The sequence below is a fragment of the Lepidochelys kempii genome, chromosome 25 (genome assembly GCF_965140265.1).
Source record: "Lepidochelys kempii isolate rLepKem1 chromosome 25, rLepKem1.hap2, whole genome shotgun sequence".
NCBI classification, from domain to species: domain Eukaryota; kingdom Metazoa; phylum Chordata; order Testudines; family Cheloniidae; genus Lepidochelys; species Lepidochelys kempii.
In genome coordinates, this window is record NC_133280.1 from 17,432,579 (window position 1) to 17,449,873 (window position 17,295).

A 17,295-nucleotide genomic window follows, 5' to 3' on the forward strand; every position below is an offset into this window, starting at 1 on the left:
CTCTGAGGTGAGGAAACAGGGCAGGCTAGGGAGAAGTTAGAGAGCTCCCCTCCCGCTCCGGAGCCGTTCGGCCCCTCTACGCCCATGTTCCCTCAGCCTATGAGGAAGCTTAGCCCATTCACAGACCAGGGCCTCTTCACAGGCTCAGGCCGGGCTCCACGGGACCCACCCGCCCCAGACGTCTCTCTCGGGAGGGGTTACCCCCAGGCCCCGTCCCTCCAACGCCTCACCTTGCCCTTTAGGTCCAGCACGTACACGGCACTGGCAGACATCGCGCCCCCAGGTGCTCGGCGCCTCCCGGCACGGCGCCCCCAGCTCCCGCGCCAGATCTCACTTCCGGCCGGAAAAGGCACTGCTGCTGCTGCTTCTACTTCCGCTTCCGCTCTCACCCCGCACCGCCGGCGGAGGAAGCAGCAAAGCTCGGGTCCGGCTCGCAGTCGCTGCGTGGGCGGAAGGATATGGCCGCGCGGAGGTCAGTCAGCGAAATGGCCGCGAGATGAAGCTGAGCGTAGAGCGGGACTCTAGAGGCACTTCTCTGAGACCCTCTAATGGAAACATTCCGGGCAGCTGCGGTGGTTGAGGGATCAGACCTATCCGCGCCCCTCTGGCCCTCGCTTTCCTCTCGAGTCTGTCGCTCCGGTGAGTGCGGGTGGAAGGAGCATAGCGGCGCATCAGCCGGCGTGGGACCAGAGAGAGCTGGCAGGAGAGGCTCGCGGGGCCGCGGCCTCGCACCAGGAGCAGGCTCTTGTCTCTTCCCAGGGGAGACGCAGCACCCCAGGCCTGGAGTTGCACTTCCCCCTCTGTGGAATAAGCCGTTTTAGGGGAGGAAGCGGGTGTTCCTGCCACCCCCTGTCCTTCGGGTGGCACACGCTGACCCACAGCTGAGCTTAGGGCAGCTGTTTTTGTTCATCAGAGTGCTTTTACCTACTTTTTATTTGTAACCTTCGCCATTTTGTCCTGTCTTTATCAATTAGTGAATTCTCCTTCTTTCTTTGGTAGGGTTACTGCCCTAGTTAATGCGAGGAAGCAATAGATCTGCTATCTCTTGATTTTAGCAAGACTTTTGCCACAGTCCCACATGACATTGTCATAAGCAAACTAGGGAAATGCTATTTAGATGAAATTACTAAAAGGTGGATGCATAACATGTTGAAAGACCATACTCAAAGCATAGTTATCAATGGTTTGCTGTCAAATTGGGAGGGCGTATCTAGTGGGGACTGCAGGAGTCAATTCTGTGTCTGGTACTATTCAATATTTTCATGAGTGACTTGGATAATGGAATGGAGAGTATTCTTCTAAAATTTTCAAATGACACCATGCTCGGAGGATACATGCACTATGGAGGACAGGAGTAGTATTCAAAACAACATGACAAATTGGAGAATTGGTCTGAATTCAGTAAGATGAAATACACTAAATACAAAGTACTTAAGGAAAAAATCAAATACACAACTACTAAATGACTAACGCGGTTGTACTACATCTGAAAAGGTTCTGGGAGGTTATAATGGATCACAAATTGAATGTCAACAATGTGATGCAGCTGCAAAAAAGGCTAATATTCTAAGCTGTATTAACAGGAGTGTTGTATATAAAAGATGGTAGGTAATTGTCTTGCTCTATACAGCAATAGTGAGGCCTCAGCTGGTGTATGTCCAATTGTAGGTGCTCTACTTTAGTAAAGATGTGGACAAATGAGAGTGAGTCCAGAGGATAATAAAAATGATAAAAGGTTTTGGAATACTGACCTATGAGGAAAGGCTAAAAAGAGAGTCATATTTCATCTTGGGAAAAGAAAACTGCTGAGACACTTAAAATATGGTAAGGGCTGTTACAAAGAGGGCAGTGATCAATTGTTCTCCTATGTCGGCTAAAAGTAGGACAAGAAGCAATGGGCTTAATCTGCAGCAAGGGAGATTTAGATTAGCTATTAGGAAAACCTTTCTAACTGTAAGGGTAATGAAATTCTGAAACAGGCTTCCAAGGGACGTTGTGGAATCCCCACTACTGGAGGCTTTTAAAAACAGGTAGGCCAGACACTAGTCAGGGATAGGCAACGTTTACTTGCTCCTGCCACAGCACAGAGGGCTGAACTTGATTACTTTGATTCTGTTTATTAAACTCCCACGATTATTAATTGAGCAATATTTTACTTATTTTCATAATTAAATGTTACAATTTTAACCTAGAATTGCACTTAGTATTCTTCCAAAACAGAATGAGGGACTAAAGAATTGTAAATATAAAATCAGTTCAGTGGGGTGAGGCTGATAACTGCCAAGGTACCATCAAGGTGCCACCATTCTCCCTTGCATATATAGTCCAATCACAGAAAAAAGGTTGTAAATAAGCTTTTCTCACTTGTAGTTCTAGGTCTATAGTTATTTTGAAGAGTTACAAGCAGTTTAAGAAGAGTTTTAGGAAGCAACCAGAAAATATTTAAGAGTAATTCTAGATGTAGACAAACGACATAATCCCTTGAATTCATAAATGAAGTTTATTATGTAGGACACTGTTGAAGTTATCCTCCTTTCAAAGGAAAGAAGAAAAAAGGTATCTACCAGCTAATATTAGAACAATACACTAGATAAATTTCTCCAATAAGCTTGAACTACCTTTGGCCCTGATCCTGCTGAGAGCTCTGCAAAGGATCCATATCCTTGCACCTGAGTGGAGGCTCAGGGCCTTTACTAGTAGTTCAAGAAGATGGCTGTGCTGTGAACATAGTTTTAAATGAACAATGAAAAAAGTGCCAGGATACAAATGTTTACATAACATTAATAAAATATACAACTTGGAGAGCAGAGATTTGCGAAGTCATTTCCTTTGAATAAAAAGCCTGCTCAGAATCCAAAACTGTGGAAAAGAAGACATTCACTTAGTCCAGCTAACTTTGGGAATGTCATAATGTTCAGTCAGAGCGTCCAAGTGTCTGTTGAAATCCTAGGAGGAAAAAAAGTATTTTAAGATATATATTACTGACATACTTGATCTTGCTATTTCCTCCTCCATGTTTATAGTTGGCAATTCCAGATCAAACCAGTAGCACAACTGGTACAGTATCCTGTCTGCCAGCACCAGATAAGAACATAAGAGCAGCCATAGTGGGTCAGACCAATGGTCCATCTAGCCCAGTATTCTGTCTTCCAACAGTGGCCAATGCCAGGTGCTTCAGAGGGAATGAACAGATGCTTCAGAGAAAGGGGCAAGAAACCCCACAATGGACAGTTATGAAATAGAATGCCCCGAAGGAAAGTTTCTACCTAATTTTCCATCAAGTGGTTGGCTTTTGACCTTGTATCATTTAAGAAGTCCTTATAGGTGGCTAATCCTTTTTTGGATCCAGGTAAAAACTCTTGATTTCAATATGGTTGTGAGCTACACAGATTACTTTTCTTTTATCAGTTGTAAATCTGTTCCCCTTCAATTTCATTCACTATTCCCCTTTTGCTGTATTTAAAGAGATTACAAAGAAATATCACATTTATCTTTCTATACCACCTATTTTATATACCTCACTAATATCCTTGTCTTCTCTCCAAAACAAGGACAGTTCTAATCCTCCATTTTTCTCTTCATATATAAGTCTCTTATGCCTCCATTTCTGCTGCTTGGAGCAGGGGTGAGCAAACTGCAGCTACCTATAAAACCTTTTAATCTGGCCCTCGAGCTCCATTGCCCCACTCTGGCGCTCCTGCTGGAGAGCGGGGTCAGGGGCTTGCCCCGCTCCGGTGCTCCCGCGTGTTCAGGACCTGTGTGACAGGCATGAGGGTGCGCATGTTACTCTGGCTGCACAACCCAAACACACCTCACGCGCCATCAGAACCCGGAACGTGCAAGCCCACTTGGCTGCTACTTGTTCGCTTAGCTGAGTGCTTGGTAGCGGTTTTCAAAGCTGTGGGCTGTTGGGACCTATTGGGGAGGAGATTTCTGAGAGCAGGGGGCTGGTAAATCTCAATGAGTTCCAATGACTGGAAGCTGACACCCGACAAATTCAGGCTAGAGAGAAAGGGCGTAAGTTTACTTTAATTATTGTAAGACATTGTTATGACGGTATATTTAGAATAGTAAGTAAGGTTTTATGTTTATTTCCACTAAAATGTATCTTTATTTAATAAAGTTTATTTGAATATCTCTGAATTGTTAACTTTGTGAGCATTCATGGCCCGCTATTCAATTTCCATACCCAGATGTGGTCCTCAAGCCAAAAAGTTTGCCCACCCCTGCTCTAGAGCCTCTTCTACACCTGCTGTGTATTTTGAGATAGGATGACAGGGTGATAAAAATTGAACAAAGTATTTCAGTTGAAGATGTGTCACCAGTTTCTATATTTCCAATCCTTCACTTTATATATACCAAACACTGACTACTTTCCCCCCTTACTTAATAATTAATTTAGAACCCAGCAATGGGTACCATATGCATTACACTTTGCATTTGTCAACACTGAATTCCATAGCCCGTTGTATTGCCTGTTCACATAGTTGATTAGGTCCCCACAGCAGCCCCAGGGCAGCCTGCACCCCAAACCCATCAGCCCCACCCCAGAGCCTTCACCCCCAGCCAGAGCCCTCACCCCCCACACCCCAACCCTCTGCCCCAGCCCTGAGCCCTCTCCTGCACACCAAATCCCTAAGCCCCACCCCTGCCCACACCCCAGTCCTGAGCGCCCTCCCACACTCTAAATCCCTCAGCCCCACCCCGCCACACATCACCTCCATATTGGAGCACATAAAATTAATTACACACATGGATGTAAAAAATTAGAGGGAACATTGCTTACCTCAACTCTTTGTTTATGAGTTTTGGAGGCTTTCTTCAGTATTCTTTCCATTTGCTAAAATTTTAACAGAAGCACACTGCTGTGATACTTTTATTTTTTACGTGTGAACACAACACATTGAGTCTGCATTTCACAACTTAGATTTGACCTTTGCCTTGAGGCAAGCTACAAAAATATCCTTTAGGCAAGTTTAAAGTAAAAGCAAGTTTCACGTAGGCCAAACACAGCCCAGCCATTACTCTCCCTCCCCTGCCCGACCCCCAGCACTGCTCAGAAGGAGCTGGCCCCATACCCTTTTCTCTTGCATCTTCTCATAGGCAAGCTGTGCAGGGGTCCGCTTGTCCAGAGCCCGCTTCTTCTCCTCCTCCTGCTTCTTACTGCTCACGATCTGCTCCAGGATTTTGCTTTTGTCCTTAGCCACCTTCTTCTTCTTCCTGGAGCAAAACAGACCGAGCAGCTTCAGAGGAGAGGCCAAGGGAGCCCCCCGACCACTGAACTATCCTCCCTTCCCACCAGCGGCCGGGAGCCCCACTGACCAACCCGGGAGCTCACCGCTTCCCAAGCGCCGGGGCCGCGCCACTCCCCTTCAGCCGCAGCGGCGCGCGCTGGACACCCTCGTAATCCGCCATCCCTCGCCGGGGCCTAGGCCAGGCGCACGACCGCTTCCGGGTTACACTCCGGGGGACCCGGGTCGCGTGGGCGGGGCTTCCTGGCACGGGGCGGGGCAACAGCTTGAGGCGGGAGCGAGGTTTCCTGCCCGTGAGGCGCGCAGCCCCTGCCCCTGCCCCCGCCGGCAATGGGGTGGGGCTGACCCCCGGGAGCCGGGCGGCGCTCGGGACCCGAGGGCCGAGCTCTTGTTGTGCTGTCAGTAGCCGCCGCCCCGTGGGAGGGACGGGGGCCTCTCCGCGGGATGACAGGAGGAGTGTTGTGTAGTGTAGTGTAGTGTTGTGTTGTGTTGTGCAGTGCACGGGTAGCTTTTCCGCTGTAAGCAACGTGTCCGTCACAACCGGTCCCCGGCCCCGGGGAAGGCCCCGCCCCAAACGGAACTTGCCATAGTGCATGAAGGAGGAAAAACCAACACGTCCCCGGAGTCGCCTCTGCAGTCGGGTCTCTCTGGGCCCAGCTGGGCGGTGGGGCCGGCGCTCGGGCTCTGCGACCGCCGCGGGCTGGCGCCGGCGCAACGCAACGCAACGCAACACAACACAACAGCAGAGCGCGGGAGGGAGCGTTCAGAGCTAGGGCGCTGGTGGAGAGGATCCGTTTCTTCTGGTTTAAAGGCACTTTTGTCTCCTTACCAATGCAGGGCTGTTCCAGCATTGAAATCATTCGGCTTTGACATTGTAACATACTGGCTGCCGTGGCTTTCGTTGTCCTCATTTTGTTTGTCTGTTAGAGCCAAGCAGAAGCTAAAGTGCCGTCCTTTCATTTTGCCCTGACAGTTGGCACCTCTCACAATTTTATTGCAAGTTTCATAATATTTGGTGTTTTTCTTAAAGCCCCAGCTGCTGGAATCAGGAGGTAACAGGAACATCTCAGCTTTAATTTTTTAAAGTTTCTTGCCCCAGTGGTTGCAGAAAAGAGCTTGAAGACATGAAGCGAACGAAACAAACCATAAAGGCTCATAAATCAAAGGCAAATAAGAACCCCCCCAAACTTCATAGGTGCTGTAACTAGGGGTGCAGGGGGTGCTTTAGCAGTGGTTTCCATTATATGCAGGGTTTACAGTTTGGTTCAATGGCTCTCAGTGTCCCCACTTGTATGGCACAGCTTCCGTATGAGGAGAGATTAATGAGACTGGTACTTTTCAGCTTGGAAAAGAGACGGCTAAGGGGAGATATGATTGAGGTCTATAAAATCATGACTGGTGTAGAGAACATAGATAAGGAAAGGTTTCAGAGTAACAGCCGTGTTAGTCTGTATTCGCAAAAAGAAAAGGAGTACTTGTGGCACCTTAGAGACGAACCAATTTATTTGAGCATGAGCTTTTGTGAGCTACAGCTCACTATGTACTCTTTTCTATGTATAACAAATGTGACTAATTATGACCGAGTAAAGAGAGAGGTAAAGGCTGTGGATGCCTTTCCTATCCTTGAAAGGTCTCTGTTGGCTAACGTGGTGCTGTCCAGATAAATTAATTTTTCTACTTTCTTGATATTTTTGCCTTACTGCTTGATGTCTGGGTTTCAAGGATATTTATTTTAGCATAATGAATTTGATCCCCATTTGGCCTGTTGTTTTTGCCAAGTTTTCTGTCTTTGTAAATTTCTGATGGTGTTGCTCGGTAGCGCAGTATCATTAGTAAAGTCTATGTCTTCTAGGCATTTGACATCTACCCATGTTATACTGGTGTATGTGTTGCTAACACACTTCTTCATTATCCAGTTTATGGTAATGCCAAGCTATAGTGGAGATAAAATGCAGCCCTGTATCATGCCAGTGTCCACACTGAAAACTCTGTTGTCTGGCTGTTAATTTTTACAGAGCACTTTGCATTTGTATACATTTCTTGATTATGTTGATGACTTTAGCTGGGGTACTATAGAAGGAAGAATATTCCACGATGTATGACTGTGTAGGCTGTCAAATGTCTTTGGAAAATCAATTACATTGATGAAGAGGGGAGCTTGACATTCTATACATTTTTGTATGCTGGTTCTTAATATGGATATCTAATCTGCACAGCATCTCTTGGGCCGAATCCAACCTGTTCTTCTCTAAGCTTTACATCCCCTACCTCTTTCATCCTGTGTGGTATCACACTGCAGAAAGCTCAAGAACATATGGAAATCAAAGCTATACAGCACCAGAAAAAAAAACTGAGAATTTTCAGTTCAAATGTAATCTCAATGCTAACGTACGTCTGTGAGAACTGGAGATCTACTCAAACGTATAAAACTAGATGCCTTTGCAAATAAGTGCCTATCAAAGATTCTGGGCATTGGTTGGAAAGAGTTCATCACCAACTAATTGCTCAGAGAAGTCACTTCACCAACCAGTAGCTCATTTCCACTAGAATCAGAACGGGGCACTGGACATTTTTGGGTCATGTAATCCGGATGCCAACACAGACTCACACATGAAGGTGTCAAGTGGAAACCAACTGGTGTTAGAAATGACAACACATAAGAGAAACCTTAAGAAGAAACCTTAGCAGGGAAGACAGAATAGTCAATCTCTATATCATAGAGCAAATGGAAGGAAGCCTCAGTAAATGGCAGAGGAATGGTTTCTGCATTGTGTGCCAACGTTGGCATGGGATGGATGTTAAAAAAAAAAAAAAGAGCGAGAGCTTGAGTATAATATTGCTGCTGCTGCTGTACACAGTCAAAAATACAGTATAGTCTTAGCATATGGAGCAGAATGTGTATTATAATGAACATTAAGAAAAGGACTCAGGACCATACTCACTGTGATTCTTTTTTAGAGTGAGTTGCTGAATGTTGAAGGAAGAAAGAGAGTTCCTAGCAGTCTTCAAGTATGTGAATTTATTTGCTAGAAACATAAAACTAACATCCACAAAGTTCCCTATCTAGCTCAGAGACAAGGGATAGAAAGTGTATTAGTTGTTTGTTAAATGCTGTAATACGAGTCTCTGCAGAGCACACAGGAAGCAGGTGAATGATGCTGTATGAGAGTCTTATGTATTCAGACTAAAGATTTGATGAAATGCTCCTATTATGATTCTGAAATCCATGGAGCAGGGAAGGTGGTTACCTGATCCTCCTCTCTGTCTGAACCTCATTGTTGCAGCTTTTCATATCTCAATATTCAGCCTTCCTGTAAAGATAAGGGGAAAGAGCAATGGGACAAGAATCAGGATTCAGAAACAGAAATGGGCAATAAACAAACCATTTTCACTCCAGAGCAGCTGGATGCGTATCAGGTAAGAACAAACAAAAGACAAATTAGACACAATGCAGGATAATGGCAGGTTGTTTTAAAGAAGTGTCCAGCACTTAGTTATATGGCACTAACCAGGAATATCAAATGGTGTCCGAAGTCTTTAGAGTAAATGATTTATGGCTGTTTAATACCTCTTTACTTTTTTTTATGTGAGAAGAAATGGTCAAACATTACTTTATAATTGAACAGAAAGTTTATAAAGCTTGGGCTAGCTTCATCACTAATGTAAATCCAGCAAAGTCAGTGTGTTTACAACAGGAAAGAGTTTGGGCCAGTGTGTGTTTAAAAACAAACAAATTCACCACCCCATTTTATATCTTTCCATATTTTACAGGACTGCACATTCTTTACAAGGAAAGAAATTCTGAGGTGCGTCTATATTTTTTTGTCTGTAAAACTATAAGGAGATTATTATAAAGTCAGGCCACTTACCTAGTGAGCTTAGTAATCTTTTTAATAAGTTTTAAATAGGATTTATTACGGTGTCATTATGATAGATAACAGCAGATAACACACACACGCACAAAAATCATGTTCAATGTTTTTAGTTAAGACAAAAATCTATAATTCAATTAACATGCCAGCCACTTCCACCCAAAACACTATAACAAGTTACATCTAAGTATTTCACTAAATACTCTGTCAGAGGGCCCCATGCCCCACTACCTTGTTTTATAACAAGTGCTACACAGAACACTGCTACCCTTGGCATATGCCTTCTGTTTGATTAAGTATTTTCCCAGTAGTGCATGATCTTGTTCTATTGTCTTTATATTGTAACCTAAGAAATATTGTAGTGCCATGCAGATTTATTTTCTTAATGGTAACTATAATTTCTTAGATTTATAGAAATATGAGGTATACAAATGTAATTAGAGCCTCTATTTCATCTCTTTACAAATGCAGGATTGTTCTAGCTTTGAAATCATTCTGCTTTGACCCTGTAGCATGCTCTTTTCCATGACTTTGGTTGGCTCATTTTTTCTATTAAAACAGCAAAAGCTAAAGTGAAAGCTTTTTATTTTGTCCTGACAACACAGTGCTGTCTCCTGAGCATCTATTGTTTTCTGTCTCTTTTTACATCTGCATTTATTATATTTTCCTGAGACATTTTTTGCAAGTCCCAAGGCCCATGATACAAGATTAGGGATTAAATTATTTCACAAAAATGATTCCACAGTAATCACACCAGCATCAAAGTAGCCTAAAAGCTTTTGCTGAGACAACATGATGCCACCCACTGGGACTTTATGTGTGAAAAGCTGCCTGATATTCTGAAGCCTGCTGCCTCGCTGGAGCACAAGGCCTGGGTTAGCCTGAATCGCTCATTTCCAGAAATTTTAGGACCTCTTCCAAGTAAGTGATACATATTAGACAATTCATTTGATCTTTAGTCGCCTGGGAACAAGGGGGTGAGGAGGAAGGGCTTAGTGATTTGTAATACATTATATGTCTCATTGGCTGAGGGATCAAGAGTCCTAATTGGCAAGTTGAACCTGGTCTCCTAGTGGTACCACAGTTTACTTTTGCAGGTGCTGGCACACAATAGTAGTGTATTCTGCTGATGTGGTGGACAACTGTTTGCACGGAGAAATCAGCTTTTGGTTCTCATTTACCATGCAGCAAATTAATCAGCAGAAACACTTCCAGCACCTGTCCTTTTCTTAGGTTGTCACTGCACAACATCAATGCGCCAATTCCTTTGGAAAGTAGAGTGCAGATGACAATTTCATAAGGAGAGTGACCTTCTACAGCAGGCTGTGATCTCCTATTGCTGCCCACTCTGGTCTCTGTTTATGAGTGCTGTGCAGCACAAAATGCAAATGAAGTGAACCTCTGTAATAAATTAAACCTAAGCTGGTTGTGTCTTCACGTATTGAATAGAGGCCAAGACCATAATTATATCATGAATAAGGCATTTATTATTGATAGGAAACGCTTTAGAAAATTCTGTCCCATTGTTTGATACCATTTTCATTGGTGACAACTGTGAATGGGCTCCTCAGTCTAGTGCAAGAATGGAAGTAAATAGCACTGAGAAAAATAAATAAATTTTGAGGTCATTTTATAGATCTTCTCCCATTCTTGGCTCTGAGTCCCAACAAAATCAGTGGGAGGTTTAGGTGGGCAACAAAAGGCAGGATGAAGTCCCACATTTGAAGGGTACAACAAGCCCATTTTTTTTAAACCTTAAAGCTGAGAAAAAAGGAAGGGAAATTTTAGCAGGTATCTAAGGAAAGCCTAAGCGATTAGGGTAGAGGACACTCCTACCACTGCGTGGACTACATAGTCCTGGAGGTGTTCCTTATTCCTAGCACCTGTGGGTTTTCTTGTTTGTTTTTGCTGGGGGAAAAGGTTTGCGCATTTCAAAGGCAGGGTAGGCATAAAATATTTTCATTATTGCACCCCATTCTTAATTCTTCTGAGATCTTTTGAAGATTGCTTATTTGTATCACAGAGGTCCCTTCAGACCTTAAAAATCTGTGTGTCATTATTACACCCAAAATGTTTAAAGTTGTGTGCCTTCATTTAGGCACCTAAATCCATATTTAACACCACAATAAGAGGCCTTGACTTCAATGGGAGCTGGAATGAAATATTACTGAGAAGATTGTCTGCAGAATTAGTTTGTAAAATGCGGCGCAGTGCTTTACAGCTCTTTTCTAACCCAGCAGCTCTTCCCTTTGTCTCTTCTGCAGCACCTTATTCACTAGGACAGGATCACTGAGAAGGCTTCACTCAGAATTCATGGCCACACAGAGCCATGAGCAGCATTTGCCCACATACATCCCAGCATGGATTTTGCATGTGGATATGAGGCAGCTCTTTTGGCCTCTTTTGGAGATACACTTGCCAAGTAAAGCAGCTTTCAAGTGGGGGTACTAATGCCTGGGTGGCTAGCTGGGAATCAGAGGAACATGGAAAAGGCTACTGGTGACTAATATCTTGAGAAGGACTTAAAAGACAAAAAGTGTGTGTGGGGGGGAGGGTTGTTTTGCTATTTCTTGCCTTTATTAATTTTCTCTATCCAGGGAACAAGGACTGTTCAAGAAACTAAAACACAGATTGAGGTGCCACTGCAGGTACAGGGGAAAAAACTGTGCAGAACACCCACAAGCTTCCCTTTCCCTTAGAATCCATCTGAGAAAAGCAGAGTGAAAGCAGATTAGAACCCAGAGATCTGACCCAGTTCTGTTCCTAGGTTTAGTCAGATAGAGCTGTTGAACTGAGACAGGGTTTGGCTTAATTTGCCCTTCTATGACTCATGAAAAATATATTGCTGCAATAGGGAGGTAAACCCTATTTCAAGCGCAGGGACTTGACCAGGGGAATTGTATAGGGATGGTGCTGGAGGAATCCTTTCCTAGAGGCTTCTGCAGCTCTTGCAGCCATGTAAAGATTGTAGTACTGTAGTTTCTATCTGAATTAGATTCTCCCTCTTCAGGAAGGACAGTGCAGTAGCAGAGCCACCTCCTACTATCCCAACTGGCACCCCACCAGAAGGAGGATCCTAGTATGAGGGGGCTGTGTATCCTCTGAGGGGACGCCAGCCTCCTGGCCTGCCTTCCCCAGTCAGCTGAACTGCACCAGGTGCACTGGAGGTCACACCAAAGCTATAGGGTAGTAATATCAGGATTTGCTGTATATGAATGGCCATTCTATCACTTACTAAGGCTGGCAGCTGAATTAGTTTAATAAGAGACACAGAGATACTATGTTCTTAATTTGCTGAGCTAAGTGTCCTCTTACCACATTGTATGGGACTCCTGAAGAAACAGCTGACAATTTTCAGTTCTTAGATGGGCAATGTGATTCCTGCCATTCTGGCCAATTTCTTTATCAGCTTCTAAAACATTCATGAACCAGTTGCATGAAAGTGGCAGCCAACTTAGACTGTAAACTGTTTGGGGCAGAGTGTCTTTTTGTGCTGTTTGTATCCTGGTCCATGACTGAGGCTCCTAGCTGCTATGGTAATACAAATAATAAATAATCAGGAGGAGGCAAGGGGCTGGAGACAAAAGAGAGAACCTGGATCATAGAGTAAAAAGGACTAGCAGGCTAGAAAGATTAGGGGTTGGGGATTAAGACAGGCAGGCCATGGAAAGTGCATGAGAGTGTGAGGATGCATGCTCTGGTCTCTCAAGATGAAAGTCTACAGTGAGTGTGAGCAAAGGGCTAAAGTGCTGTGGTGGATATTGTGGGGGATGAGGGGGAACAATTGTAGGCTGCTGGTTTAGTAGTAATAATCCAGATAGTTAGAAATACTGTTTTATGTTGTTTTGCTTTCTCCAGAGTGGAATTTTAGCTGGATTAGTTTTAGAGCATTGAGAACTGTGAAGGCTGTTCCTCTCAGTAATACAATCATGTAAAAATGGCTGCAGATAGAGTGATGTCAGACTAGCAGAAGTGAGATGGAAGCATCACTGAGACAGTAGTAAATTACTAAATAAAGTTAGAAAACTGCTTCTGTCATTCTGTTTCCCATAGTACAACTGCCTAGTTCTTGATTAGACCTTTTTACCCCCTTCATTTTTATGTAACACTGAAAATAACTTTTCTGGTTAATATATAATACAAGAAGTATATTTAATACTATGTTTCTTCCTTCATCAAGCATACTATGTGACATTTAAATGTAACCACCCTGCTAAATGATGTGAAATATAAAAGAGCAATATTGAATAGACAAACATTGTTATTAGAGCCATGAGTATATTGAGCCCTAAATGAGCCTTTCCTTCCCTTTCCAGACTGTTTTACAGATACCGAGACCTGGCCCCACAGCTGGTCCCACTCAGCTATATAAATAAACCAGATGTGAAGCTTCCCTATGAACTTATTGGCAGCATGGCAGAGCTGAAGGTACAGTCCAAGGAACACAGATGCTAGATAGGGAGCCACATTTCACTTTCCTCCACTTCTGCTAAATAATTCATCCTGTACTAATTACCAGGAGGCTGAAAGATATCTGAATCCTGGCTTCCTGGTGAATAGCTCTCTAATTCAGTAGTTGTCTTTGAAAACATTTTGAAACACCATGTAGAATAGAGAAGGCTGAAGCTGGGCCTGCTGGTCTCTGAGTCAGCCTTAGTACATACAAGAGTAGCAGAGCAAGGGGGTGTTTGTCTGCCACACCTGGGTTAAAAGGGGGCAAAACTGGATCTGGGCTACTGAGTCCATCGGGTGCCTTGACATAAATGATAGTAAAGAGTGACCTGTTTTATCCTGCATCCCTGTTCCACAGGACAATCCATTCCGTCAACGGATAGCAGAGGTTTTCTCAGAGGATGGAGAGGGCAACATGACTTTAGATGACTTTTTGGACATGTTTTCAGTCCTGAGTGAAATGGCTCCCAGAGACCTCAAAGCTTATTATGCCTTTAAAATTTATGGTGAGTGAAACTGGCATAGATAGTAAAGTTTGGAGGAAATCCTGGTGCTGTATATGACTCAAGGTTCCTTGATGCAAGAGCACTTAAAATGTGCACTGCAAACTGCCATCTCAGTTGGGTCTGTGTATGTACTTTGGTACTTATATGGCCCTCATCATCACAAACAAGGGGATCATCTCTCTTAGGGCAGGTCTACATGTACAACTCTGCACTGATGCAGCACTTCAGTGAAAATGCTAGCTGCACCAATGGGTGAGCATCTCATGTTGATGTAGGTACTTTACCTCCCCAAGGGTACGTCTACACTATGAAATTAGGTCGAATTTATAGAAGTCGGTTTGTAGAAAGCGTTTTTTTATTGTGATCGTGATAGAGCATTTGTGTGGGGACACACACAATCAAAGTGCATGTAGTGAGCGGAGTGTGTCCTCAGTACCGAGGCAACCGTCAACTTCTGGAGTGTTGCACTGTGGATGGCTATCCCACAGTTCCTGCAGTCGCCGCTGCCCATTTGAATTCTGGGTAGAAATCCCAGTGCCTGATGGGACTAAAACATTGTTGCGGGTGGTTCTGGGTACATATCGTCAGGCCCCCGTTCCCTCCCTTGCTCCGTGAAAGCAAGGGCAGACAATCGTTTTGCGCCTTTTTTCTTGAGTTACCTGTGCAGATGCCATACCACGGCAAGCTTGGAGCCCGCTCAGCTCACTGTCACCGTATGTCTCCTGGGTGCTGGCAGACGTGGTACTGCATTGCTACACAGCAGCAGTTTATTGCCTTTTGGCAGCAGACAGTGCAGTATGACTGGTAGCCATCATCAATGTAGTCCTGGGTGCTCTTTTAACCGGGTGCCTGGGCAAACATGGGTGTGACTCAGCCAGGTCATTTCCCTTGTTTCGTCTTGTGGCGATTGAATCCTACCAGCAGTGCACTGTCTTTTAACCTGCAGCTAGCAGAAGATGATGGCTAGTCGTCATACTGCACCATCTTCTGCCAAGCACCCAGGTGTTGACAATGACTAGGGGTCGTACTGCACAGTCTGCTGCCAGCAAGATGTATAAAGATAGATGAAGTGGTTCAAAACAAGAAATAGACCGGATTTGTTTTGTATTCATTTTCTCCTCCCTCCCTCCCTCCGTGAAATCAACGGCCTGCTAAACACAGTTTTGAGTTCTAGAGGTTTTGAGTTCTATCCTTGAGGGGGCCATTCAGTTTCTTGCAAAGCCACCCCCTTTGTTGATTTTAATTCCCTGTGAGCCAACCCTGTAAGCCATGTCGTCAGTTGCCCCTCCCTCCATCAGGGTAAAGGCAGACAATCGTTCCGCGCCTTTTTTCTGTGCAGACGCCATACCACGGCAAGCATGGAGCCCACTCAGATTACTTTGGCAATTAGGAGCACATTAAACACGACACGCATTATCCAGCAGTATATGCAGCACCAGAACCTGGCAAAGCGATACCAGACGAGTAGGCGACGTCAGCGTGGTGACGTGAGTGATGAGGACATGGACACAGACTTCTCTCAAAGCATGGGCCCTGACACTGTGGGCATCATGGTGCTAATGGGGCAGGTTCATGCAGTGGAACGCCGATTCTGGGCTTGGAAAACAAGCACAGACTGGTGGGACCGCATAGTGTTGCAGGTCTGGGACAATTCCCAGTGGTTGCGAAACTTTTGCATGCGTAAGGGCACTTTCATGGAACTTTGTGACTTGCTTTCCCCTGCCCTGAGGCGCAAGAATACCAAGATGAGAGCAGCCCTCACAGTTGAGAAGCGAGTGGCAATAGCCCTGTGGAAGCTTGCAATGCCAGACAACATTTGGAGTGGGCAAATCTACTGTGGGGGCTGCTGTGATGCAAGTAGCCAATGCAATCAAAGATCTGCTGATATCAAGGGTAGTGATCCTGGGAAATGTGCAGGTCATAGTGGATGGCTTTGCTGCAATGGGATTCCCTTAACTGTGCCAGGGCCATAGACGGAACCCATATCCCTAACTTGGCACCAGAGCACCAAGCCGGCGAGTACATAAACCGCAAGGGGTACTTTTCAATAGTGCTGCAAGCACTGATGGATCACAAGGGACGTTTCACCAACGTCAGCGTGGGATGGCCGGGAAAGGTACATGACACTTGCATCTTCAGAAACTCTGGTCTGTTTCAAAAGCTGCAGGAAGGGACTTTATTCCCAGACCAGAAAATAACCGTTGGGAATGTTGAAATGCCTATAGTTATCCTTGGGGACCCAACCTACCCCTTAATGCCATGGCTCATGAAGCCATACACAGGCAGCCTGGACAGTAGTCAGGAGCTGTTCAACTACAGGCTGAGCAAGTGCAGAATGGTGGTAGAATGTGCATTTGGATGTTTAAAAGCACGCTGGTGCAATTTACTGACTCGCTTAGACCTCAGCGAAACCAATATTCCCACTGTTATTACTGCTTGCTGGGCGCTTCACAATATCTGTGAGAGTAAGGGGGAGACATTTATGGCGGGGTGGGAGGTTGAGGCAAATCGCCTGGCTGCTGGTTACGCACAGCCAGACACCAGGGTGGTTAGAAGAGCACAGGAGGGTGTGGTACGCATCAGAGAAGCTTTGAAAACCAGTTTCATGACTGGCCAGGCTACGGTGTGAAAGTTCTGTTTGTTTCTCCTTGATGAAACCCCCCGCCCCTTGGTTCATTCTACTTCCCTGTAAGCTAACCACCCGCCCCTCCTCCCTTCGATCACCACTTGCAGAGGCAATAAAGTCATTGTTGCTTCACATTCATGCATTCTTTATTCATTCATCACACAGACGGGGATAACTACCAAGGTAGCCCAGGAGGGGTGGTGGAGGAGGGAAGGACAAGGCCACACAGCACTTTAAAAGTTTAAAACTTTAAAATTTATTGAATGCCAGCCTTCTGTTGCTTGGGCAATCCTCTGAGGTGGAGTGGCCGGAGGCCCCCCCACCGCATTCTTGGGCATCTGGGTGAGGAGGCTATGGAACTTGGGGAGGAGGGTGGTTGGTTTCACAGGGGCTGTAGCGGTGGTCTGTGCTCCTGCTGCCTTTCCTGCAGCTCATCCATAGGCTGGAGCATATTGGTTTGATCTCCAGCAGCCTCAGCATTGAATCCTGCCTCCTCTCATCATGCTGCGGCCACCTTTCAGCTTCAGCCCTCTCTTCAGCCCGCCACTTACTCTCTTCAGCGTGCCATCTCTCCTCCTGGTCATTTT

General features: G+C 45.1%; 3 protein-coding genes across 10 annotated transcripts in view; 1 reads left to right on the forward strand and 2 right to left on the reverse strand.

Annotated features, from left to right (window-relative positions):
• AP1M1 (adaptor related protein complex 1 subunit mu 1) overlaps nt 1-389 on the reverse strand; it is a 25,035-nt gene extending 24,646 nt beyond the window's left edge. Inside the window, exon 1 of one of the 4 annotated variants that reach the window (XM_073324448.1) lies at nt 231-389. In XM_073324448.1, the coding sequence (XP_073180549.1) occupies nt 231-272 (42 nt within the window). In that variant the 5' untranslated portion in view covers nt 273-389. The remainder of the gene's footprint in view (nt 1-230) is intronic. The other 3 variants (XM_073324445.1, XM_073324446.1, XM_073324447.1) reach the window with 3 other exon arrangements.
• Nucleotides 388-17,295, forward strand: part of CIB3 (calcium and integrin binding family member 3) — a 25,241-nt gene continuing 8,333 nt past the window's right edge. Inside the window, exons 1-5 of one of the 5 annotated variants that reach the window (XM_073324453.1) lie at nt 5,570-6,304; nt 8,537-8,669; nt 9,024-9,058; nt 13,441-13,552; nt 13,935-14,082. In XM_073324453.1, coding sequence (XP_073180554.1) covers nt 8,619-8,669; nt 9,024-9,058; nt 13,441-13,552; nt 13,935-14,082 — 346 coding nt within the window. In that variant the 5' untranslated portion in view covers nt 5,570-6,304; nt 8,537-8,618. Of the gene's footprint in view, nt 640-5,569; nt 8,262-8,536; nt 8,670-9,023; nt 9,059-10,057; nt 11,547-13,440; nt 13,553-13,934; nt 14,083-17,295 lie in introns of those variants that run through there. The other 4 variants (XM_073324452.1, XM_073324451.1, XM_073324455.1 and 1 more) reach the window with 4 other exon arrangements.
• On the reverse strand, nt 2,482-5,469 carry FAM32A (family with sequence similarity 32 member A). Its single transcript, XM_073324460.1, has 4 exons — nt 5,339-5,469; nt 5,079-5,220; nt 4,787-4,840; nt 2,482-2,946 (listed from the first exon to the last, which is right to left on the reverse strand). The coding sequence occupies exons 1-4, from the start codon at nt 5,413-5,415 to the stop codon at nt 2,878-2,880; spliced, it is 342 nt and encodes a 113-aa protein (XP_073180561.1). The 5' UTR covers nt 5,416-5,469; the 3' UTR covers nt 2,482-2,877.